The sequence below is a fragment of the Dipodomys spectabilis genome, unplaced genomic scaffold (genome assembly GCF_019054845.1).
Source record: "Dipodomys spectabilis isolate Male_0828 unplaced genomic scaffold, ASM1905484v1 ptg000250l, whole genome shotgun sequence".
Classification (NCBI taxonomy): Eukaryota; Metazoa; Chordata; class Mammalia; order Rodentia; family Heteromyidae; genus Dipodomys; species Dipodomys spectabilis.
In genome coordinates this window covers 449,793-475,745 of record NW_024870927.1, presented here as the reverse complement: position 1 = coordinate 475,745, position 25,953 = coordinate 449,793, and the positions used below count along the sequence as shown (strand labels likewise).

At 47.8% G+C, this 25,953-nt stretch overlaps 1 protein-coding gene across 1 annotated transcript; it reads right to left on the bottom strand.

The window, feature by feature from the left end:
• Positions 1-424: 424 nt before the first annotated feature.
• On the bottom strand, positions 425-25,320 carry Camkk1 (calcium/calmodulin dependent protein kinase kinase 1). The gene is made up of 16 exons (XM_042699454.1): positions 25,257-25,320; positions 23,960-24,359; positions 22,788-22,835; positions 22,320-22,373; positions 21,907-21,958; positions 21,528-21,661; positions 21,028-21,064; positions 20,484-20,505; positions 19,340-19,428; positions 15,886-16,085; positions 13,297-13,350; positions 12,488-12,561; positions 10,588-10,675; positions 10,228-10,356; positions 9,705-9,808; positions 425-1,014 (listed from the first exon to the last, which is right to left on the bottom strand). The coding sequence occupies exons 2-16, from the start codon at positions 24,317-24,319 to the stop codon at positions 942-944; spliced, it is 1,518 nt and encodes a 505-aa protein (XP_042555388.1). The 5' UTR covers positions 24,320-24,359; positions 25,257-25,320; the 3' UTR covers positions 425-941.
• Positions 25,321-25,953: the final 633 nt, after the last annotated feature.

Sequence of the window (25,953 nt, the reverse complement as noted above, 5' to 3'; positions counted from 1 at the left end):
GCCTCCCATCCAAACAGTTTATCCTTCATCCAAGGAAGGTGACGGGCAAGCTAGTGAAACATCAGATCCCAGTTACTCCCACATTTGCAAGGTCACAGCTCTGTGAGCCCTCCGCCGATGTCACCCCAATGCTACTTCTGCAGCCTTCGCTCTGGGAAGCCTTGGGAGCGAGTGTGATGGGTGGGAAGGGGTGCTGCTCCTGGTTCAGGTGTGGATTCCATTCTTGATTCAGTCCAGGCTATTTTCTAAATGGTGCTGGATACAAAACATGATCCAGGAAGGGCAAGCCAGTCCACCTGACTACCAAATCATGAGTATGCTTCCCAGCTGCGGGAAGGGCCACAGAGGATTCCCCAGTAGCCTCCTCCCTCCAAGCCCCATGGTCAAAACAAAAATAAAAGACAACAGAAAAAAAAAGGGAATCTGAATTTCATATCCAGTTTTGGCCTTCTCCCTGCTGAGGTCCAGGCATACATTATAGAGGTCAGAGCCTTCATAACCGCATTTGTGGGGAAGGGAGCTTGTGTACCTCCATGCCCAGAACAGAGCAAAATCCTCCATGCAGTATGGAAGCTGAGCCAGACCCACCCAGCCGTGGAGGTCTCAGAGTGTAGTTAAGCCAGGGTTCCACCTGTCATCTTGGTCTCCTACCTTCTGTTCTGAGCCTGGGTTCCCCACAGGATAGGTTAGGCCAAGAAGAGCTGGAACCAGAAAGAAGGCCCCTTGGGGGCCCTGTTCCCCATGCCACGGATGACACATATTCCAATCCTGTCCCTGAACATGCCTGTGCACAGGTCATGCAGCACAACAGGGGAGGGGGCCAGGGAGGGGACTGCAGTCCCTAGCCCCCTGCCTGCAGAGGCAGCTGTTGCATGAGGGCGGTGGGCCTCTGGAGGTGTGGGATGAACATGCTACCGGCGGCCCTGGGCACATGCAGGGGCTCAGGATGCAGCCTCATCTTCCTGGACGCCAGGGAGTTCCGAGCTTTTGCCTCCTTCACCATACCCTTCTTTCCTATTGGGAGAGACCAGGGCAGGGGATCCATGGTCACTCTCACACATTCATGAATGCAGCTTACAATCCTTCTGTGGCTTCTTGGTTTCCTGAGATAAACTTCTCAGGAACCTCTGATGATCCAACCCAGATGACTTCCTTAGAGAATCAGCCAGGTCGTTGATCTTAATCAGCCCTCAGCAGGTGTGGGTTGAGGGTCTTTCACTAGCACTTTTTTCCCCCTTGCTCAAAGGGCAGAGTAATCTGTCTTAAAATTTGGTCACATAGGGGCTGGGAAGGTGGCTCAGTGGTAGAGTGCTTGCCTTGCATGCTCAAGGCCCTGGGTTCGATTCCTCAGCACCACATAAGAAAAAAGCCGGAAGTGGCGCTGTGGCTCAAGTGGTAGAGCGCTAGCCTTGAGCTGAAGAGCTGAGGGACAGCACCCAGGCCCAGAGTTCAGGCCCCACGACCGGACCCCCCAAAAAAAAAAAAAAATTTGGTCACATATCTACTGGATTCCTATAGTTGACCCTTCTGCCCCAAGGCCTCTCTTTACAGGCTCACACCTGTCATTCTAGCTATTCAGGAAGCTGATACCTGAGGATCATAGTTCAAAGTCAGCTGGAGTGGAAAAGTCTGTGAAACTCGCATCTCCAATTAACCACCAAAAAGCCAGAAGTGGGCTGTGACTCAAGTAGTAGAGTGCTAGCCTTGAGCAAAAGAGCTCAGGGATAGCACTCAGGCCTTGAGTTCATACCTCAGGACCAACAGAACAATAACAACAAAATTCAATGAATTAGGAACAGATGCTGGAACTCTGCAATAAAATAAAAGTCTTTTTTGAAAATTATACTTGGTAAATGAACACATGAGAATTAGGAAAGAATCAAACATGTCAACTCAGCAAATCAATAAAATCCTAAAATCAACAGGGCAAAGAAAAAAAGAAAACCCAGTACTCAATCTGGGGGAAAAAAAACCCACAAGAGTCAACAAATGCTTTTCAATAATAAGCCTAAGCTGGGTGCTGGTGGCTCACACCTGTAATCCTGATACTGAGGAGGCTGGGATCTGAGGATCATGGTTCAAAGCCAGCCTGGGAAGGGAAGTCCACGAGACTCTTATCTCCAATAAACTACCAGAAAAAAAATCCAGAAGTGTAGCTGTGGCTCAAAGAGTAAAGCACTAGCCTTGAGTAAAAAGAAGCTCAGAGGCAGCTCCTAGACCCTGAGTTCAAGCCCCAGGAAAGGCATACATACAAATTAGTAATGATAAGCCTAAATGTAAATGGTCTTAACTCCCCAATAAAAAAACAGACTGGATGACTAATAAAAAACATGACCCATTTTTTTTTCAACAAAACAAAAAAACACCTTACAAAGCTGGGTTCCAGTGGCTCACACCTGTAATCCTAGCTACTCAGGAGGCTGAGATCTGAGGATGACTATTCAAAGCCAGCCCAGGCAGGAAAGTCTGTGAGACTCTTATCTTCAATTAACCACCAGAAAACCAGAGGTGACGCTATAGCTCAAGTGGTAGAACGCTAGCCTTGTGCTGAAGAGCTGAGGGACAGCAGAACCCACACCCAAAGTTTAAGCTCCGAGACTGACAAAAAAAAAAAAAGTAGCTATACTCACATCTGACAAAGTAGACATCAAGTTGAAATAGGAGGGATTAAGATAATTAGATATTTATGAAGAAGATACAAAATATTTATTTTTTTTGGCCCATCCTGGGGCTTGAACTCAGGGCCTAGACACTGAGCCTGAGCTTCTTTTGCTAAAGGCTAGCACTCTACCACTTGAGCCACAGCGCCAATTCCGGCTTTTTTGTTTATGTGGTACTAAGGAATCGAACCCAGGGTTTTGTGCATGCTAGGCAAGTACTCTATTACTAAGTCACATTCCCAGCCTGGTGCACCCAATTTTATGAAGCAATCACTACTAGACACAAAGAGACAGAGATCCAGATGCAAAAATATTAGATGCCTTCTAGACTCCATTCTCACCAACAGATCATCTTGACCAAAAAAAAACCAAATTATATATATACATATACACACACACACACACACACACACACACACACAAATCTTAGCATTAAAGGACATTGGACTTAGCAGTAATCTACAGCGTATTCAATTCAATGACTGCAGAATATGCAGTCTTTGCAGTAGCCCATACAATTTTCTCCAAAACAGACATCTTAGGCCACAAAAAGTTTTGACAGCAAGCACCAGTGCGAGCACCGATGGCTCACACCTGTAATCGTAGCTACTCAGGAGGTTTAGATCTGAGGATCACAGTTCAAAGCCAACTCGGGCAGGAAAGCCTGTGAGACTCTTATCTCCAATAAACCACCAAAAAACCGTAAGTGGCACTGTGGCTCAAGTGGTAGAGCGCTAGCCTTGAGCTGGAGAGCTGAGGGACAGCACCCCTTGACTGACCAAAAAAAAAAAAAGGTTTGACAGCAAGTGCTAGTGGCTCACATCTGTAATCCTAGTTACTCAGGAGGTTGAGATTTGATATCTGAGGATCCTGGTTCAAAACCAGCCTAGGCAGGAAAGTCAATGAGACTTTTTTTTTGTGGGTTATGAGCTTGAACTCAGGGGTTGGGTGTTGTCTTTGAGCCTCTTTGTGCTCAAGGTTAGTGTTCTACCACATTAGCCACAGCACCAGTTTTTTTTTTCTTGTTGTTGTTGTTTCTTTTTTTGAGTGGTTAATTGGAAATAAGAGTCTCACAGGGATTTTTCTGCTTGGGCTGGCTTCAAACTGTGATCCTCAGATCTCAGCCACCTGAGTAGCTAGGATTACAGGCATGAGCCACCAGTGCCTGGCTAGTAATTTCTTTTATCTTAACTCATCATAACAGAATAAAATTAGAAATTACAAACAAGAGAAACTATATAGACTACACAAACACATGGAGATAGAACAATAGTGGGTCGATGGAGAAGTCAGTGTGACCTGGATAACTGTGGCTCACACCTAGAATCTTGGGTTCTTGGGAGGCTGAGATCTTAGAATCTTGGCTTAGAGCCAGATGGGCAAATGAATTAAAAAAAAAAAAAAAAAACCTGGGCTGGGAAGGTGGCTCAGTGGTAGAGCGCTTGCCCTTGCATGCCTGAGGCCCTGGGTTCAATTCCTCAGCACCACATAAGCAAAAAGAAAAAAGCCGGAAGTGGCGCTGTGGCTCAAGTGGTAGAGCACTATCCTTGAGCTGAAGAGCTGAGGGACAGCGCCCAGGCCCAGAGTTCAGGCCCCACGACTGGACCCCCCCAAAAAACAAAAAACAAAAACCTAACTCCAATTAGTCAGCAAAAAGCTTGAAGCAGAAATGTAGTTCATGTGGCAGAGTGTCGACTACAGGCAAAAGAATCAAACAGGAAGAGGCCAGAGGCTCTGAGTTCAAGCCCTAGAACAGGCACAAAAAAATCAGTGAGGAAGTTAAGAAAACTGTAATCAAATGAAAACAAAAACAACTTGTCAGAACATTTGGGACATAACAATGTGAAGATAAAAGTTTATAGCTATGAGTACCAATATTAAAAAAATTAAAGCGATCTGGAGGAGCATGGTGGCTCACATCTGAAATTCCAGCTTACTCAGAGAGCAGAGATCTTGGCTTGAGGCCAGCCTAAGCAAGAGGATCTTGGCTAGAGGCCAGCCCAGACAAAAAGTTAAGGAGATCCTATCTCACTCATCAAGCCAGATAGGGTAGTACTTGCCTGTGATCTTGACTACTGTGAGGATTGCAGTACAAGGTTAGCTTGGACAAAAACTTGAGACCCTCACTGAAAAAAATAACTAAAGGGCTGGAGGCAGGGCTCAAGTAAAGTATTTGGCTAGCAAGCATGAACAGCTGAGTTCAATAACCTTGGTACTAAAAAAGAAAGACCTTAAAAAAAAAAAAAAAAAACAAGAACACCTGGGCACCAGTAGCTCACACCTGTAATCCTAGCTACTCAGGAGGCTGAGATCTGAGGATCACGGCTCAAAGTCAACCTGAGCTTGAAAAGTCTCTGAGACTCTTATCTCCAATTAACCACCAGAAAATCAGAAGTGGAGCTGTGGCTCAAGTGGTAGAGTGCTTGAGCTGAAGAGCTCAGGGATGGAGCACAGGCCCAGAGTTCAAGCCCCAAGACCAAAAAAAAAAAAAAAATAAAAAGCCCAAAAAACCCACAAGAACAAGACAACTCAAAATTAATAGAATAAAGATCAGAGCATAGAGTAATGAAATGGAGACTAAAGGAACAATATAAAAGATCAATGAAATAAAGAATTGGTTCTTTGAGCAGATGAAACAAGGTTGACAAACAAGAGAGCCAAAAGAAAGACAGACTCAAATGAATAAAATTAGAGATGAAATGGGGATATTACAATAAATTCAGAGAATAATTAGGGAATATTATAAAAACATAATTCCAATAAGCTGGAAAATCCAGAACAAATGGATAAATTTTTACTAAATGACCTACCAAAACTGGATATAAAGAGAATACAAACAACTTTAATTCATTTATAATGAATAATGAGCTTGAAGCAGTATAATCTCCCAGCAAAGAAAAGCCCAGATGGTTTCACTGTTGAATTCAATCAAACCATTAAAGAACTAATACTAATGCTCCTCAAGATACTCTATAAAAGAGAAAGGGAAGGAATGTTACCAAACTCATTCCTTGAAGCTAGTATTATACTCTGATGCCAAACTGGATAAGGACAGTAAAGGAAAAGAAAAAAAAAATATATATATATACATACAGACACACACATGTGTATGTAGGTAAAGAGAGAAAAGGGAAAGAGACTTGTCTTTAATGAACATAAGTGCAAAAAATTCTCAATAAAATACTTGAAAACAAAATTCAATAGGGCTAGGTGTTAATAGCTCATGCCTATAATCCTATCTACTCAAGAGGCTGAGATCCAAGAATTGCAGTTCAAAACCAGCCCAGGCATGGTCATGGGCCTGGGTGCTGTCCCTGAGCTCTTTTTTCTCAAGGCTCTACCATCGTGAGCCACAGAGCCACTTCTGGTTTTCTGGTGGCTAACTGGAGATAAGAATCTTACAGACTTTCTTTTTTTTTTTTTTTTTTTTGTCGGTCGTGGGGCTTGAACTCTGGGCCTGGTCGCTGTCCCTCAGATCTTCAGCTCAAGGCGAGTGCTCTACCACTTGAGCTACAGCGCCACTTCTGGTTTTCTGGTGGTTTATTGGAGATAGGAGTCTCATGGTCTCTCCTGCCCGGGCTGGCTTTGAACCGCGATCCTCAGATCTCAGCCTCCTGAGTAGCTAGGATTACAGGCGTGAGCCACCAGCGCCCGGCATCTTACAGACTTTCTTGCCTGGGCTGGCTCTGAAACACAATCCTCAGATTTCAGTTTCCTGGCGTGAGCTACCAGTGCATGGCCATGAGACTTCTATCTCCAATTAACCAGCAAAAAGCTAGAAGTAGAGGAGTAGCTCAAGTGATAGAGCCAATCTTGAGCAAAAAAAGCTAAACAAAAGCCCTGAGTTCAAGCTCCAGTACTGTCACAAAACAAAAATAAAAACCACACAGACACATAAACATGCACAAATACATACACATGCACACACACATACACACATACTACAGGTACATATGCATCATAAGCTGGTTTCATTCTAAGGATGCAAGAATGTTTCAACATATAAAGCTCAACAAACACCATATGACACACATAAAATTAAGGAAAAGGGGCTGGGAAGGTGGCTCAGTGGTAGAGTGCTTGCCTTGCATGCATGGGGCCCTGGGTTTGATTCCTCAGCACCACATAAGCAGAAAAAGCTGGAAGTGGGGCTGAGGCTCAAATGGTAGAGCACTAGTCTACAGCTGAAGAGGTGAGGGACAGCGCCCAGACCGAGTTCAGGCCCCATGACTGACCAAAAAGAAAAAAAGAAAAAGATAAAGGAAAATTAAGGAAAAAAATCATGATTATTAAGAAATGAAGAAAAAGCCTTGACAAACCCCATGTCTTCATAATAAAACCTTTGAAGAAACAGAAGTAACATATTTCAACATAATAAAGGCTATATAAGATAAACCTATAGCCAATATTGCACTAAAATGGGAAAAACTGAAAGCATTTTCTCTAAAATCAGGAACAAGACATCAACTCCCTCAGCACCACATAAGCAGAAAAAGCTGGAAGTGGCTCAACTAGTAGAGTGCTAGCCTTGAGCTGAAGAGCTGAGGGACAGCACCCAGGCCCAGAGTTCAAGCCCCATGACTGAAAAAAAAAAAAAAAAGCAAACACTTAGGAAAAACCAAAGGTGGTAAAAGATCTCTTCAATAAAAACCATGAAATACTGAGGAAACCCTATCCAAAGGAATGTAAGTCAGCATACAACAGATCTACCCAAATACACACATCTATTCATAACAGTCAAGCTATGGACTCATCTTAGGTGTCCACCAACCAATGAATGGTCAAGGAAAATGTGGTATATACACACAATGGAGGATCATTATTTATATGGAATTATAAATTTATGGAGGATTATTATTTATATGAAATTATAAATTTATGACATTTGTAGGAAAATGGTAGAACTAAAAATCATGATGTTAAATAGAAAAAAAATTCCAGATTTAGAGAGTTGAGTGTTATATGTTTTCTCACATATGAGGAATCTAGGCTTAATATGAACAAACAAATGTAAAAGGTAGACTAACTGGTATGGACTCAGAGTGGAGGAGGAGAAAGGACAGGGTGATGGGGGGGAATAATATGCTTAACTACATTGTGTATGTATGTGAAAACAGCACAGTGCAACTCATTGAAGTTGCAAAAACTGGCAGGGAGGTAGAAAGGGATTTGTGGGAGTAACAGTGATCATTATCAAGGTGTATTGTATATACTTATGGAACTGTCACAACGAAACCCTTTTTTACAACTAATATAGGGTATTAAAATAACAATAGTTAAAAATTCAATTATAGACTTTTATGGCTGCAAGGGACTTAGCCAATCTCTCTCTCTTTTTTTTTTTGTCAGTCATGGGGCTTGAACTCTGGGCCTGGGCACTGTCCCTCAGCTATTCAGCTCAAGGCTAGCACTCTACCACTTGAGCCACAGTGCCACTTCCTGTTTTCTGGTGGTTAATTGGAGATAATAGTCTTACAGACCTTCCTTCCTGGGCTGGCTTTGAACCTCAATCCTCGGATCTTAGCCTCCTGAGCAGCTAGGATTACAGGAATGAGCCACGGGCCCCTGGGTGACTTAGTCAATCTTGAATGATCAATTGTCAGGATACAAATTAGGTACAAGTGTTCTTAACCTGTGGCTGGATTGTCTTGCCATTAGGGGGCGCCAGGCCAAAGGCATCCCTGGATTGACCAGATGGCCCTGAACTGCTTGTTGTCCTGTTGTGATTATTGCTCTCAGAACTGGCTCCTTTGTCAAGTTCTGTAGGATTCTCCTATGCCATGTGCAATTGTAGCATCAAAGCCCTGAGACCTAATGAGCTCAAGAGACAATGTGCCTGATTCTTGACCACCTTTCTGAAGAAATGGAAAACTACAGCTCCCTGTCAGGCCTTTCCTAGGTTCTACCCCTTGCTATTATGAGGACATTCCTTGGAAGGACACAAAGGAAAGAACTGTTTTCTGAGAGGCTGGGCTGATAGCTACAGACACCTTTCTGTGGAACACGCTCATCACAAAGCAAGCTTGAACTCAGCTTCCGCTAACCTTCGCTTGCCAGTACCCTTCACAGGCCAGACAAAGGAAGTGAGCACCACCCGAGACCACGCTGTGGCTCAGGACCACATGGATCTCTCTGCAGATCCGTGCACAACTCCAACAGCCTTGTTGGAATCCTAAGCTGACTTTTATTATAGTGGAAAATCTGAGAATGAGAAGGAGGCTCAGTGTTTGTGGACTGCTTTTCTGGGCTCTCCTAGGAAGTGATGAACTCAGATATGTAGCTCACAGAAAAGCCCTCAGGGAACAGTGGGTCCTCTTCTATAGGCTCAGCCTATCCATGTGGCCTTGCAAAGAACAGCATTCGCAAAGTGCCAGCCAAAGGTGACACAGACTGTTTTTTTTGTTTTTGTTTTTGTTTTTTTGTCAGTCATGAGGCCTGAACTCTGAGCCTGGACCTGGGCACTGTCCCTCAGCCCTTCAGCTTAAGGCTAGCGCTCTACCACTTAAGCCACATCGACACTTCCGGCTTTTTCTGCTTATGTGGTGCTGAGGAATCGAATCCAGGGCCTCATGCATTCAAGGCAAGCGCTCTACCACTGAGCCACCTTCCCAGCCCCACAAAGGCTATTCTTAATGTAGCCAACACCCATTCCAGGGCCTACTTTCCATGAATGAGCCAACCTCTACAAGGCATGGACACTGCAAACCTCTGTCAGGCTGCCAGGGACTGAGGGAGTCACAGATAGGGAGCCAGATGGCTAAATAGGATCCTATGGTAGAATGTGACAGCATCAAGCGTCCATGAGAAGGAAGGTCCTTCTTCTTGTGCCATGGAAGGCAGGGTGTACATTAGGACACTAGGCCCAGCTTGGGGCAGGGGTGGCCCAGGAAGGTCCCTTCTAGCTCCAATTCATCTTGAGGGCAGAGGTGCAATTGGGGCCCTATTCTAAGACTCAGCTTCATCTCCAGGCTCTGGGGACAGCCCCATAAGAGTGGCCCAACCCATCCCAGGAAGCAGCCCACAGACCAGGCCCGCAGTACATACGTCACTAAGTTCCCTGGAGCAGACATGGAACGCTCTTCCCTGCGTGCCTGGGGCTCAAATGGATTCCCAAAGGAACGTTTTCTCAGCATAGACTTGACCAGGATCTGGGGAGCACATGACAGCATGAGGAACTAAGGCCTGGGACACCGGGACACACTCGGCAGCTCTGGCTCCTGAGAGGGTGGTTGTGGTGTCTGGAGCTGCTTCTAGAAGGCCTCAGAACATTTCACTGTCACAGCCTGGATATCCATGCAGTGCCCAGGGAAAAGCAATTCAGCCTCTGCAAGCTTTCTGGCCTCAGCAAGACTTGTAAGTTCTAAGTCATTCACTCTCCTCACCAAGCCTTCCATATGCAGGCCACAAGGCTCAGACTCCATAACACACCCTCGCTCTACAGGCCTTCAGCAAGCAGGGGTCACCAAGGCTTCAAGCCAGGTGCCCTCCATGCCCCCAATAGGTCCAAGCACAGAACAAGTTCAAGCAGTACACATGCCCGCTTCAGACTCTCCCAGAAGGATCTTACCACTGTGGTCCAGCTAGGGATGAGCTTGACTGAGTTCTTTACTTCCTCCTCAGTCACCTCTACCACACTGCAGTGCTCTTCCTCTGAGGGCAGGGGCTCCTCCCCATGTTTGGTCACCCAGGGGTGCAACTGTGGAGGCCAGAAGAAAAGAGAGGCTAGGGCTGTAAGTGGTAAGATACCCAATCAGCAAGGATCAAAGACATCCTACCGGCAACGACATTGAGATAGTCCAAAGCCCACAAACCCAAAACCCCAAACCTAAAACCCAAGGCACTTCATGTCCCAGGGCAGTATCTCAGGAAGGGGAGACAAGCCTGTTTTGTGTGTCCCAGCCCAGCTCAAGGCCTCCTGTCCCCCGACCTTGATATCGGGCACCCCAATTCTTGTTTCAGGATTCTTGTCCAGCATCTTCAGGATCAAGTCCTTGAGCTCCTCGCTGACCTTAGGCCTAGACAGGGGAAGAATAAAGACACAGGTACACTAATGAGAACCCCCTTCCTTCTTGCCCTGGGTTCTGACACTCAGCCCGCACTCCTCCTCACATGGACGAGAAGACAGTGGAGGCCTTCACTCTCACTCTTCCCTCCACCTGTATATGGTCAGGAAAGTTCCTCTCTCTAACTGAGGGACACTTAGGCTCAAGGATAGTAGGTTGCTATATTGCCACTCAAGCGAGTGTGGGCAGGGAGAAGAAACTCAGAAGAGGAGAACAGCACTGCCAATCTAATGGCAGCCAGTATATCTCCTTGCCTAAACACAGCTTCTTTGCTGCCATTCCTGGAGCACCCATCTGTCCAAAACTGGAGAGGGGTATGAATTTTGGGGGCTTCTCTCTGCTATCTTAGATGCTAAGTCTTTGAAAACTCCTAGTCCCTAAAAATTCCTTGTCTCTAAAAACTCCTAGGTCCCAGGAGGGACTCTCAAACAGGAGGCACAGTAGGAAGAAATACTAGGAGCCAGGAAACTAAAGGATAGTAGGAACTGGACTGAATCCAGTTGGGTAGTGTCAGAGTCACAAAATCCAAATGTTCTTGAATGCTGTGGCCTTGGACCATGTTAAGCATAAGCTAGTCAGACTCACTGTGCTTAAGCAAAACTCACCAGGCCTGTATTGGATGGAGAGGTGAGGGCCATAGAAGCGATGGTTTGAAGTGTGGGGAGAGAGGCTGAGGCCTGAACTAGGCAGGGGCACAAGAAACTGGGGCTTGAAGACAAGTAAGAGATGGGCTTGACAGAACTTGGGGACCAGACAGGCAGGGGGTGCAAAAGGGCAAGAATCAGAGGACAACTCCCATTTCAGTTGCTGTCCCACCCTGGTCACTCCCACTGATGGTAGAAGGTTCTAAAAATAAGAAGTCAGGGAGGTAGGCTGAAGCCACAACAGCCAAAACATCTGAAGAAGCAGGTATGATCAAGGAGCCCTCAGACCAGCCCCTGGGCTCAGGGAAGGGAGCAGAGAGGAGGGGCCTTCAAATCCAATCCCAGCTCTCAAATTCAGTTCTCCTCCAGGCCTCTGCTTGTCTACCTGCAAAATGGACAGCACTCTGGTATGTGGAAGTTCCTCTTGGGGTCACAAGCTGTGTGGAGTTAACTGCTGACCCAGGCTGGCCTTCAATGAAGCTGTGCTATGAATGCCTGACCTGGGGCCAATACCAATGAACTCTAGGCTTAGCGGTCCCATCTATCCAATGAGATACAACTCCTATATTTGGAAACCCTCCACTCAAGAGTTCTGCTTTTGTGGAAGTGGTGCTGTGGCACAAGCAGTAGAGCGCTTGCCTTGAGCTGAAGAGCTGAGGGACAGTGCCCAGGCCCAGAGTTCAAGCCCCACGACCGACCAAAAAGAAAAAAAAAGTTCTGCTTTTGCCAGGTACCAGTGGCTCACGCCTCTAATACTAGTTACTCAGGAGGCTGAGATCTGAGGATCACAGCTCAAAGCCAGCCCAAGCAGTAAAGTCTGTGAAACTCTTATATCCAATTAATCACCAAAAAACCAGAAGTGGTGCTGTGGCTCAAGTGGTAGCGCATTAGCCTTGAGCTAAAGAGCTCAGGGACAGTGCCCAGGCCCAGAGTTCAAGACCCACACACAAAAAAGAGTTCTACTCTCCACCTGCCCAGATGCCCTCCCTGGGATCAGCATCCCCACCTGCAACTCTGCAGGCTGGGGTGTGGTCCTCAAAGGGCAAAAGCTCTGCTAAAAGTCAGATACTCCTCCCCAGGAGTGGGCAGAGCCCTCTGGTTCCCTGGGTGCACAACTCACTCCTCCGGGAAAACCACAGGTTCGTTCTTGATCTTCTTATGCAGGGCAAGGATGTACTCATCAATGAAGGGGCACTGTGGAATGGAAAGGCAGAGAGGAGTTGTAGTTGCAAGGCCACAAACTGCTGGGAGGAAGTGGGGTGCTGGGGATAGCAGGGAGCTGTCACGGTCCCTAGCTACTCTTGCATCTACTTGGAGGGACTTCATCTAAATTTGTTCAGGGCATTGCATGAAGCAGGGTTCAACAAATAAAACCCAACACGTAATTTTATGGGGGAACTCTGAGGCTCCCTACACTTGCTGGTGGTACAATTGGGTGAGCAAGGCCTTTGCTCCCAAGGACTGGCATTTGGAATGTGTTTGCCAAGATCCCCTGCTGTCCCCCAGTGTGGTCACTAGAACTGAGCCAAACATTGGCAGAGATCTTGGTCAAATCAAAGTTGGATGTTCCCAAGGATTAGTTTGACCCAGAGCATAAGTAAAAGATACTCGGTTGCATGAATGTATGGATAAACGGACAGCATCAAGGGAGAGGGATGGGGCCACTCTGGCTGGAAAGGTCGCAACACCATCATTGACTGCTCCTCTCAGATGCCTGCTATACTGGAACTCCACAGTGCTCCCTCCCATCCCCAGGGAGATGAGAGAAAAACAGAAGAAGAAAGAAACTCTTCTCCCTCAGTCCTGAGTCTTAGGGAGTCTCAGGGAAGGGCCTGCATCTGTCACACAGACCTGGCTCTCTGGGCCCAGCCTTGGGACCAGGACTTTGGGCTGTCCCAGGTGTTGTCCCTCCAACCCCCCAGCACTCACCTTCCCATAAACAAAGCAGTACAGAGTAACTCCAGTGGCCCATACATCCAAGGCCTAGAAAAAAGAGCATGCTCACATCAGTTCCCAGTGAACACTGCCTTCCCCTAGTACATAAAGCTCAGTGGGCTATGGTGACCCTCCTTCCATCAAGTGTTTACTCAACAAAATTCCCCGATCCTTGGTCCATGCTGGGCCCTCTATTGAGTACTGAGGACTCCATCATGACTACAAGAGAGCTGCTGCCCTCCAGGGGTTCTAAGCCTCCTTGGGGAAGGCAGATGTGTTTTTTAGGTCAAAATATTCAAAGCTTCCTTTATCCAGTCACATTTGCTGCTTCTATGACATAGATGTTCCCCAGAAATTATTGTGTGTATTGAACTTCTACTCAATAAACCAGCTCTAACTTCCAGGCGCCGACCTTTCTCATACTAATCCACTGAAGAAGCTATCTCCAACCCCCACTTCCTGCTTCCTGACACAAAAAGCATCCCCTATCCATTGAAGCCCTGCTTGCCCCGCTTGGATCTGAACTCAGGGCCTGGTGCTCTTGGCTTTTTCACTCAAGGCTTTTTTTGCTAGTTAACTGTTTTAAATGGTTTATTGGAGATAAGAGTCTCACAGGAGCTTTTCTGCCTGGGCTGGCTTCAAACCATGTTCCTTAGATTTCAGCCTCCTGAGTAGCTAGGATTACAAGTATGAACCTCTGGTGCCTGGCTATATAACAAGTCTTACCAGTGATAAATTCCTCAACCTTGACCATTGTACTAGGTTATGTAAGACAATGCCCTTATTCTTAGGAAACATGTACTATAGTATAGAGTCTTAAGAGACATAGTCTCCAACTTAACTTTCAAATGGCTCAGAAAAATGAAATTGAAAAAGGAGCTGGGCACCAGTGACTCACACCTGTAATCCTAGCTACTCAGGAGTCTAAAGTCTGAGGATTGCAGTTCGAAGCCAGCCCAGGCAGGAACATCCTTGAGACTCTTATCTTTAAGTAACTACCAGAAAACCAGAAGTAGAGCTGTGGCTCAAAGTGGTAGAGTGCTAGCCTCGAGGGAAAAGGCACAGGAACAATGCCTAGGCCTTGAGTTCAAGCCCAATGACTAACAAAAAAGAAATTGAAAAAGATATATGAAAAGAAAAATTAAACTGGGCACCAGTGGCTCAGGCCTGTAATCCTAGCTACTCAGGAGGCTGAGATCTGAGGATCAGGATTCAAAGCCAGCTGGGACACGAAAGTCCGTGAGACCCTTATCTTCAATAAACCACTCAGAAAACCCGAAGTGGCACGCTGTAGCTCAAGTAGTAGAGCGCTAGCCTTGAGCTGAAGAGTGAGAGACAGCGCCCAGGTCCAGAGATCAAGCCTCATGACCGACAAAAAGAAAAGAAAAGAAAAATTAGCCAAAATATTAACAACTGGTAAACCTGGGCAAAGTTACATGGGATTTCTTTGTAGCATTCTTATAAGTTTTCTGTATATTTGGAATTATATCAAGATAAAATGTTATTGTTTTATTATGTGGTGCTAGGGATCAAATCCAGAGTTTCACACATGCTAGGCAACTGTTCTACCTGAGCTATACCCTAGCCCAAAATAAAAAGTTTAAAAAATAATCTTCAGCTGGGTGCCACTGGATAATGTTTATAATCCTAACAACTTTCACAAGTAGTTAGGGACCTTGGATCTAGTAGCTGGGATCAAGACCAGCCCAGGTAGAAAAAAAGTTCACAAAAGCCCTCTCAATCAAGAGCTGAGCATGGTAGTGGGTGCCTGTTTTCCTAGATACCAGGAAGCCTAATATAGTTGGATCTTTCCCAGGATCAAGTCCAGGCAGGAAGCGAGACCATATCTTAAAAATAAGGAGCAAAAATTAGGGTTGGAGGCATGGCTCAGCAGTAAGAATGCCTGCCTGAGAAAGTGTGAGGATCCAAGTTCAAAACCCCAGTACCATCAAAATCAATCAATCAAACAAACAACAATAACAACAACCCAAAACATACATCCCTGCGCTCTGTTTGAGCTTCACACCTCATCTATACTCAGCAGGTTTTTTCCCTTCCCTCTGTGGTATGGCTGTAACTGGCACTGAACTCCATAGGTGAGGCCAGGCCTGGACCCAAGGAACACGCTGGCTGCAGGTCCCTCTCAGGAGGCTTTGCCTACTGCATCTGTCACTCAGGAGGAAGCCCGAATGTCCAGGTCCTTAAAACCCTGCCCAGCCCTGTACCCCTAGGTCCCCTTGCAAATCCTCTCCACTCTCTGAAGGTCAAAGGGCACTTTCACCTTCTCCTGACTACAATTCTCCTGTCCTTTTGTACCATGAAGGTAGGGAGTGGGGTCGCTGCCTATTCCACAACTCAGCACAGCTCAACTGGCAGGAACGTGTGTAGAGGAGGTTGGGACCATTTTTTGCTGGAAAATATGAGAAAGCCAAGCTTGGGGAGTGAGTCAGGCTTCATAGAATAGGTAATGTCATTTCCTAGAAACAAGGACCCTGATATCCCTCTGTTTGGAAACCGGCCCCTGCTGCAAGCTTTTTTGTACCTCTATCTGAACCCCAATGTAACCCAAGCCCTGGGAGTCACCTTCCCACTGAAGCTCTGGCCGGAGTCAGAAATGGCCTCAGGGGCCATGAATGCTGGAGTCCCCGCCGTGCTGGACAGCTGAGCATCATTCCCTTCAAACTGGTTGCTGACACCAAAGTCAGCAATCTTCACGTGCCCATCATCTCCCAGGAGCAGGTTGGATGGCTTAATGTCCCTGTGCACAATCTTCTGGCAGTGCACTGCAGAGAGAAGTAGTTGATATGCTGGCCTGAGGACCACTGCCCAGAATCTCCCTCCTGACCTTGTCTGCCCAGGGAAGTCAGGGCACATCACAGACCTCACACTCTCATCTTGTAAAGACCTCAGAAGAGGACAGCAGGGCTACCTAAACTACTACATAGTGAAGCTCAGCCCAAGGAGTTAGCAGCAGAGCCGGGATGGTGATCTTATGAGTCTTTGGACTCCAGGTCTATGACAAACACAGCACCTGATACTGAGGAAGGAGGTCAGGGGAAACTGGGGAGGGAGAGGATTCTCCATAGGCCCTCATGGTTCACTCCCACTTGAATGATGCCTGCAGCACCACTTTGCAGTTTCATCCCCACCTATCCTGGACAAAGACATCTCTGCTCCTAGGACCACGTTGGACTGTGGGGACTGTGGTATCTTACAGATATACTTCTAATTCCTATGAATCTGAGATGTGGGATTTTTAGAAAAGGAAGACATTCCAGATTTTGGCACCACCAGGATAAATAGACCTAGGGTGAGGGTCAACCATTTTCGGGAAGATAAAGCTATATCAGAACCTAGTTTAGCAGGCCATGAGCCTCTGCTTCCAGGGTCCATCATTGCCAGAAAGGGCACTCAAGTGGAGATGACCAAAAATGTTCCAGCACAGAGAAGGCACTGACCCCATCCCCCAACCATCCACTGTAGGCCCCTACTCAGCAAAAGCCTTCCCTGAGCCAGGGGTAAGGAATGTTCAGCCAGTGGGTCCCCTAAAATCACTTGGTAAATGATATGACAAACATATCTGCTTTTTGAATGCGTCATGTGAGCTGCCCATGGCTGTCTGCCTATATTGATAACTTCGTATGGCCGCAATGATGTTACGACCTTTGACAGAAAAAAGGCCCCCCACCCCTGCTAGATGAACAGACCCAGGGTGAAGAAAAGGAGGAAGACAGGAAAGGAGTGAAAAAAAGGAAAGGAAGCTGAGGATAATAAGGCTAAGGGAAGAGGGAGAGAGCAACTCCACCAATAGACACAATACCAATGGCCCCTCACTGACTGCCTACTATGTTCCAGGCACAGGAAACATGTTATACACCCACCAGAGCAATTACGCTCACGGAGCTGCATTATTTAGCCATAGAAATTGGTTTCAAGTTCTTTTCTCAAATGCTAGCCTTGCCCCTAAACTCCAGACTCTTTATCCAGATGGGTTATACAACAGATATCACAATGGACAGCTAGATCAAAGCATCTCCAATATATTGCAATAACATGTCTAATTCAGATTTTGGCTTCTCTGTCTGCAACCCTCACCACCAACAAATGCAAGCAAAAGAGAAAGCCCATGTCCCCCCACCCCAAGTCTTTCCCATTCCCTTAAAGACATCATGTCACCAGGTTTCAGAAACCTAAAGATTCTCCTCCCTGCAGACCTCACATCAAGTAGCCCTGGAAACTCAAGTTCAAAATATATTCTAAGCTGGGCATGATCACAGCTACTTGAAGGTTGTTACAGTAAGAGGATCAGGGATCGAGGCCAGCGTAGGATATATATAGTGAGACAAGAAGAAAGGAAGAAAAGGAAGGAATGCAATAAGGGAATATCTCTATCTATAGATAGATAAATCTAGATCTATGGATAGATATATAGATATCCTTTCTCCCACTCCCAGATCCAACTGCATCTCATCACCTCCCCTGATGCACCTGACCCCATCTGAGAATCAGATCTTGGGCAGCTTCAGTTTTCCTTCCTGGGGCCAGAATCACAGCACCCCAGGGCCTGTTCATCTACCTATCAAACCCCTTGTACTAACCACCAGCTCCAGAGAGTTACTTCACTGTGATCAGCTGGGTCTTGAAGAGGTTTTAGTCAAGAACCCTTTCTTGACTAAAGGATGCCCTTTCTTTTGCAGGGGATAGAGGATGACAGACAACAGGCCCTCGGCAGATGAGAAGGATTCAAATAAAAAAGAAGGTGGAGCCACAGTTTGGTAGAGTTGTGCCTGTTGCTGACCACAGCCAAGGCAAAATCTCCCCTCCTACCAAACAACTCTAGGCACCTGCTATAGACTATCTCCTCCACGTGCCTCATTAAGCTGAGGATATCAGAGGCTCTGGTTCTGTTCCTGTTCCTGTTCCTATAGGTCACACCTCTGCTAGGCTTCCACCCTTTTCCCCTAAGGAGAATCTGGTTCCAAAAAGCCAAGATTTTAGACAGAAAGGCATTACCTATAGTCCCCAACCCAGGCTGGAATCCTAGATGTCTGGGAGCACCTCCTGTACGTACACCTGTCACCCCACGTGGCCACCCTGCCTCCTTCATATCCCTCCCCCACTGCCACTACCCTAATCCCAGTTCCACCATCTGTCACTTGGGCTATAGAAATAGCTTTCTCCTTGGCCAGCTGGCCGTCTATCACCCTCCACCCAGCTGCCAGAGATTCAGATGGATGAAGACTCCAATCCCACCGTGCCCCTCCCCTGCTTGGAGCAGGGGCCTCACAACAGGCGGCAGTCATACACATCCTGCAGAGGCATTCCCAGACCTCCCGGTGTGACCTGGGCAGTGTCCAGCATCATTCATCAATCACTATCTCCTGCCCACTGGATGAGTCAACCAAAAGGAACTGCTCTCTATCCTCCCTTGCCCCCAGGACCTCCCCAGCTTTGCCAGGCACCACCCCAAAACATCTGCCTACTTAAGTTCTGGGATGTGAAACTCCTGGAGTCAGATGGGGGAATCTCCACCCCAACACAGAGATGGTACTTATAAGTGAATGAAGGAAACGAAATAAATAAGCAAATGAGTCAACTAATTCCTGACATAGAAGCTGCGGTGGCATCGCTTCCCCCCACCCCCGGCCAGTTCTCCTCACCTTAAGGGTAAACCCACCCTACCACCACTCACAAACGGGCACTGTGCCAGGCACACTCTTTCCCCAGGCAGCAGGGCGTAAATCTCATTCATCCCATATCTTTTGAGGCCTAGGGAGAGGCTAAACTTGGCCTCGGAAGAAAGATAAGGGAAAAACACCCCGGAGGCGCAAGGGACTTGGCGCATGCCCAGTGAAGTGAGCCATGGCCCCGCCCATACACCCCGCCCGGCCTCCGTGACAGCTGATTGGCAGGTCAGCTCTGGGCAAAAGGAGCCACCGGGCCTGCCAGACCTAGGCGCTGCTACTGAACCTAGGCAAGGCAGGCTCCAGATGATCTCTGACAGCTCCAACCCCAGAAGGCGGGCGCCCACACTCACAGTACTCGAGGCCCAAGATGACGTCCCGCAGGTAGAGGCGAGCTTGCTCCTCGGAGAAAGGCTGGTCGCAAGGCACTTCCATGACCGGCCTGGGGAGGTTGGGGGAGTAGGAGCAGGGGAGGGATGCTCAGGGGGATTGGAGGAGCTGTGTGTGTGTGTGTGTGTGTGTGTGTGTGTGTGTGTGTGTGTGTGTGTGTGTGTGTGTGTGTGTCTACACAGCCCCCCACCCCCACGACCTCCAGAGCCCCCTTGCTAACCTGATATTAGGGTTGTTCTCATGTCATGAAAATGTAAAAATATCACTTTTCAATCCTAATTTCCAATCAGCTTTATCTTATTTTCCCTTGGTTTATGTGTCTTCTAAGCATTTAAAAGTATCTATAATCAAACAATTGCAAAGATTCCATTTAAAGCAATGTTTTTCAAACTGTGAATCCAACAGAGTCATGAAATCAATTTACTGGGTGGCAACTGCAATAGTTAAAATAGATAGGGTTCCATTACAGAGATGGATAGCTATATACACATATATTTCTTGGTTTTGAATGGAGGCAAAAACCTCTGGGTCTTCAAGAGACACCACTCCTTGTCCCCCTCCCCAAACTGAACTTTAAGAAAGCCCCCAAACAGAGACAAGATACAGCTTTCCTTCAAAAGGACTCCCAGTCCATCCAGTTCCATGGCGATATGTTGTATAACCCTGAGCAATCCATTTATCCAGTGCTCCTTAACTTTCCCTCTCATAAACGGGAGCAAAGAGAGTCCCACGCACTCTACTCATAAATTCTCACTTAGTAAAACTTGAAAAATGCTTTTGTGATTTGAATCTACCTCTATACTTTGCTTAAAAACATTGCTTTCTTCCCCTTCTTCCATCCAAACAATCACACACACACACACACACACACACACACACACACACCTCTTTCCAGAGACCTCTCTGACTTCTAGCCTGCAACCCCCACCAGACTTCAAAGAAAAGTCCTTTTAGTCTCTTATTTACCACAAAGACCAGAGCTTGTGAAGGTAAGGTCTAAGACTCTGATATCTCCTGAAGTAGCTGGCCCTTGGGCTAGGGGCCACAGAGAGGGAAAAAAGGAGAACTGGATTACAAGTGACCAGCCTGATCAGATGGGAAACTCACCCCTTTCTCAGGAGGTCAAACACTGAAAGAAAAGAAAAGAAAGTAAGATATAGCTAAGCTGGCACAGCATTCACTGCCAAGGTCCATTCCTGTTCTTAAGGATGGAGAAGGGACAGGCACTGAGACATACTCAGGGTGGGACAGGACAGGGTCTCAAGATATCAGAGGAAGTAACTGGATGAGATTGAAGTCTGGGCTTCTGCATGCTAGGCAAGCACTCTACCACTAAGCCACATTCTCAGCTCCCTGGTCAGAAAATTTCCTAAAGGTCATAGCAGACAGGCAGGTAAAGACTAAAGACAGGGAGAAAAAACTAAAGCCCTGTCCTCTAATTCCTAGGCCAGTTCTCCTTCTGCCCCACTTTTTCAGGCCTCTTCTAAACCAGCTGTAAAGCAGGCATGAGAAACTTAAAGAACAGCAATTCTAATAAGGATAATAAGTAATATGTTCTGCCTATACTAGCTGATTTTCTTCTGACAGCACCCTATGGGTGCATTATCACCATTATTTTCTTCTGCAGTAGGAATAAAGCTGGGTTGCTCACCCAAATAGAGATTGTCTTCAGCTGGGTCATCCAGGACCTGGTAAAAAGACACACGGTTGAGGTTTGAGGAGACATGGGGTCCGGACCCAGGCTTCTGGTCGCTATTAGCCCCGGGATGTCTAATACACTTCAGAGCCCACCCCAGATATGGACCAGCAACTGTACAGGTGCCAAACGGATGGGACTGCAGCAGTAACCGAACCCACATGAATATGGCACCTGGCTCTTCTTACTTCCTATGGGAAGGATGGACTAATTTTTGCCACTGGAGCAGCAGCTCCTGACCCTCCGTGAGAACACGTCTGGCCAATCTGAATGGCCCTCATGCCTTCCTGTAGTCCTTCCCAAGTCTGAATTGTTATTGGGGGCAGAGGGTCTAGCCACACTTGCTCCCTCAGCAGGACCCTAAATCTATGCCAAGCACCTCCCTGCCCAGGAACTGCTCATGTTAAACCCAGGACATGCATGCTAGCTTCGGCTTGCTTACCACAACCTCCTACCTCGATCAGCTTGACCACATTCACATGGTCCAGCTTCTTCAGGATGGCAATCTCCTGGTACACCCGCTCCAGGGGCAGTAGCTGCTTGGCTGGTCCTCCCTGGGAAGCCTGGGAACCTCTTGGGGGAGGGCGACCTGTGACCCGAAAGAGAGTCAGACCACTGTTCTATGAGCCAGGCTTTGCCTCAGCCTGCAACCTGTCTCAAGCAAGACTTGCAAAAGGCAAGACGGTGATCCCCTCCCAATCCACCAACTACATCCCATTCCCAAGCCTTTGCTTCCCTCTACTCTTGTTTCTAACAAGACTAATTATGAGCGGATCCACTCCTCTTCCCCTAGCAGGCTAAGAGCTCCCAAGAATAGGGCAGACAGGTACATACGAGGAAAGCCATACTGCTTCAGTAGCTTCTTTTTGGAAAGAACTTTCATTGCCTAAGGAGAGAGGGACATAAATGTCACTATGTGCAGCCACAAGGAGCTGAACAGGCTGATTCCATGGGGACTGAGACAGGCACAATGGGCATCTGCCACTGGCACTGAGCGTGCATGAGACTGGTTAGGAATAAGTCATACCTGAGTGTAGGTTGCCCTCACTCTTCTTGCCTGCAGAGGAAGCCAGCCTCTGCTTGCACAGCCCCAGGATCAGGAAGCTCATTCCCTTTGCATATCCTTAGGGACAGGGAACCTGTCCTTTGAGAGGTCACAGGCTCTCATCATCACCCCGATACTTCTGCCCACTACTCAGGTTTCTGGGGCCCAGCCTGGCAACACCGCCCTCCTACTGCACACTCACGTAGTGTCTGTCTTCACTTTCGTTGTAGGCCAGCCTCACCACGCCATAGGCACCCTGTAGACAGGCACTGGTTAGCCCCACCTGGATAAGACGCCTTCCCCAGGACCAGATAGGAGATGGCCAGACTGACAGCTCTGGTCCCTGCCCCTGCATCCCATCCCTACCCCATCCTACCAGATGACTTGTGAGCATACATTTTCAGCCAATGGAGAGGGGATGCTTTTGCCCTGGGAACTTGCCCTTGCCTGGTTTAATATGGCTCCAGTCCCTCCTAATCTCTCTCTAGAACCCTGGGAATCAGGAACAGGAGTCATCTTCTTCTTGGTGCTGGGTATTTCCCAGGACAAAACTGTCCACATGTAGGCTGGAGCATTCTAGGCTCTGATTTCCATTTACCACAAAAGAAGAGGAAGATATCAAGACAAGAACCCTACCACCCTCATTACACTTGTCCTGGCCCAATCCTACCTTGCCAATCTCACTCTGCAGTTTGTACTGGTTGAGTTGCACACAGTCCTGGGGGAAAAGAGGAAGCATCAGGCACACCTTGATCCAGAGACAACATGGATCCCACAATGGGAGCCTGTTCAGGGTACAGTCCTATCCCTAGACTATAATTCCCAGAATCTCAGTTCTCACTAACCTTCCCAGCTTGGGTGTGCCTTGACTATGCTGGGCTCCCTTCAGTGGTAAAGAAAAAAATGCACTGATTCTTGCCTGGGCTTTGGGATTGAGAAGACCTTATTCTGTGAAAACCCAACAAGCAAGCATTTCCAAAAGCAACTGAGTGTGAAGGGACAAGAGAGATACATGAAGTCTAGGAACAAAAAAAAAAAATCAAGTCTCTAAGCCAGGTGCCAGGGGCTCTCGCCTGTAATCCTAGCTACTCAGGAGGCTGAGATCTGAGGACCACAGTTCAAAGCCAGCCCAGGCAGAAAACTTCGTGAGACTCTTATCTCCAATTAACCACTAGAAAACTGGAAGTGGCGCTGTGGCTCAAGCGGTAGAGCACTCGCCTTGAGCTGAAAAGCAGAGGGATAGCACCAAAGCCCAGAGTTCAAGCCCCACACACACAAAAAAAATCGGGTCTCTGACATCTGTGGATGCCTCAGTTCCCAAGTTCATGTGTAGATCCAAGTGGCAAAGCTAGGACCCACAGGAGACTGGAAGCTAGAGGTATGCTACAATGCCTCAGGCCAGAGTGGACTCTAGGAGGCAGGACTGTAATGGGAAGAAAAGGGGCCTGGGCATTCTTTCTTAGCATTTTTGCTCAAGGCTGATGACCTACCACTTGAGCCATACCTCTACTTTTTTAAAAAAATAGTTAATTGGAGATAATAGACTTTCCTGCTTGGGCTGACTTTGAACCTGAATTCTCATATCTCATCCTCCTGAATATCAAGGATTACAGGTGCAAGCCAGTAGTTCACAAAGAAGGGACCTATTCTCCAGGCCTGGCCAGGGGTGGGGACATGGGCCTCCTAGAGGCAACCTTTGGTTGAGATGGAACTTCCCTGGGATGAAGCCACACTGTTAGATAAAGAGCTCCCCAGCTTAAACCAATGTTAGATAACTATGGCACAAACAGGGACAAAATGGTGAAGGCTCCCTAGGGGGCTCATGAGCACTGCTTCACCAACCTCTGTGTCAGAGATGGCCACATGGTGGGACTCAATGGTAGGTCTCCGCCAGGCACGAGGAGAGATGTGGCTAGCAGGGCCTGTGGCATAAGGTCCAGCCTGGGCTTCCAGGCAGCTTCCCGCTGGCCTTTCCTGCAAGGAGAACTTTCTAGCTGAGAGGCTGGGTCGTGCTGCGGGGAGCCTTGAAGCACTGCCTGGGATCACAGAAGCAGCTCTAGCCCGGGGCCGAGAGTCCACACCATTCCTGGGAGGCTCTGGGTTTCCATCTTCCTCTTTCAAATGGGTCACATTGATGGCTGCCATCCGCTCCACCAGCTCTGCTCGAGGGTCCTGGCAGCAGACAGCTGGGCCCCCCTCCATGACCTTCGTTGGGGCTTCTCTGCGTTGCCTTGTTGGGAACCTCGGAGATAGTAGAGAGGGTATCACTTCCTGGATGCCAAGCAAGTCCCAACAGGAGATCTGACCAGGGTGCTGCTCCCATTGTGGCCACAGCCCCCATGCCTCTGTTCTGGTCACTCCCTCTTCCCACGCTGCCAGCACCCAAACTCACAGTCTATTACTACTACCAGGGAACTGAAGGACCTCGGGGGACTTAGCTTTGTGTGTGCCAGCCCTCTAGCACTCAGTGTCCCTACCTGCAAAACAGGCACAGCCACTTCTGCTATGCTGCCCTCATAGAGAAGCAGATAATCTGGTGCTCTGGAGTCACAACAAGCAAACAGGCAGAAGACTAGAAGCCAAGTAGCACTGAGACAGTCCAGGGTCAGCTCAGTGCCCAATGGGACACTGCCTGATGATTCACCAGCCCCACCCCCTGACAGCAAAGTGTTCCACTATGGCTTCCTTTTGGTGATGAACAGGCCACACTGGTATTGTAGGTTTTGTTACTTTGTAAAGGGAGGTTTCCCAGATGGATATTCCGGCCTTTCATCCTTCACAAAGACTTCCTTGGAGCTCAGTCTCTCTTACCTCCTCTCACCATTTCCAGGACCACAGGCAGAACTGGCTACACCCCTGCCTTCCCCAGTGGTGCCTCAGGCCCAGGACAGGGTCCACTGGAGGAGGAGGTGCTGCTTTAAGGGTTTCAAGCAAGACATCATCATCTGTACTTTTGCTTTTTTTCCTTCAGTATGCTCATGTGCCAAACTGTGTGCCACATCTTCTCAGGCTGAGATGTTCCCTAGTCTGGCCTCACACTGACCCAGAACCTCCTGCAAAACAAACCAGGTCCCAGGCCAAACAGTAGCCCAAGATTGAACCCCAAAGCAACATCCAGCATCAGCCACACACCACTTACTTGACACTATGACCTTGGCCCTGGCTGAATCCTCACTCTCACCCTGGGACCTCTTCTGTGCCTCAGACTAGGTACTGGTGCCACTCCAGCCCAATGTCCCCACCCCTTCTTCTTGGGCTGGACTCATCCTCTTCTCCGGAAGAGGAAGAGTGGACTCCTGGCCCTCTGCTCTTCCTGTCTGCTGGTGACTTCCTCTGTTTCCACACTGTAAACTAGAGAACATGTGTCTCATGGGTCTCATGACTGCCTCAGTTCTCACCCCCATTCCTTACTGTGACAGATGTCAGGGAGGTAGGGCTGACATGGTGGAGCCTGGGCTGGTTTCTAGTCCTGCCTGCTGACCAACCATGCTCCCTCTCCACTCTGAGCCTTGACCTGCCCCCCACCTCCACCATGGATGCCAGACTTTGCCAGATTGCCCATGCCACAACCAGGCTTGGAGGTGGACTGTGGGTGAGGACATGGGTCAGAGCCTCTTCCTGGCACACAGTGATCTGAATGAGTGGGGGCCCAGGGGCAGTGAAGCTGCTGCTGCTGGGCAGCAAGAAAGAAAAAAGAGAAAAAAGAAAAGAGAGCTAGCCTGGCAATAGGAGAAAATTTCCTTTGCAAAGGAGGAAACCCAGCCTGACAGGAGCCTCCAAAGCTGGCAGGAATCCTCCTATTAGGTGATCAGCCCTTCTCCTTCCGCCCACCCCTC

Bases quoted from the DNA above. Each gene is read 5' to 3' on its own strand.
- Camkk1 (XM_042699454.1), bottom strand. From the start codon at position 24,319: ATGGAGGGGGGCCCAGCTGTCTGCTGCCAGGACCCTCGAGCAGAGCTG. The intron at 22,374-22,787 runs GTAGGATTGGGC...GCCTGTCTACAG, and splicing joins TGCAGAGTGAGATTGGCAAG to GGTGCCTATGGCGTGGTGAG. The intron at 1,015-9,704 runs GTATGTACTGCG...CTCTCCCAATAG, and splicing joins GCTCCAGGGAACTTAGTGAC to GAAAGAAGGGTATGGTGAAG.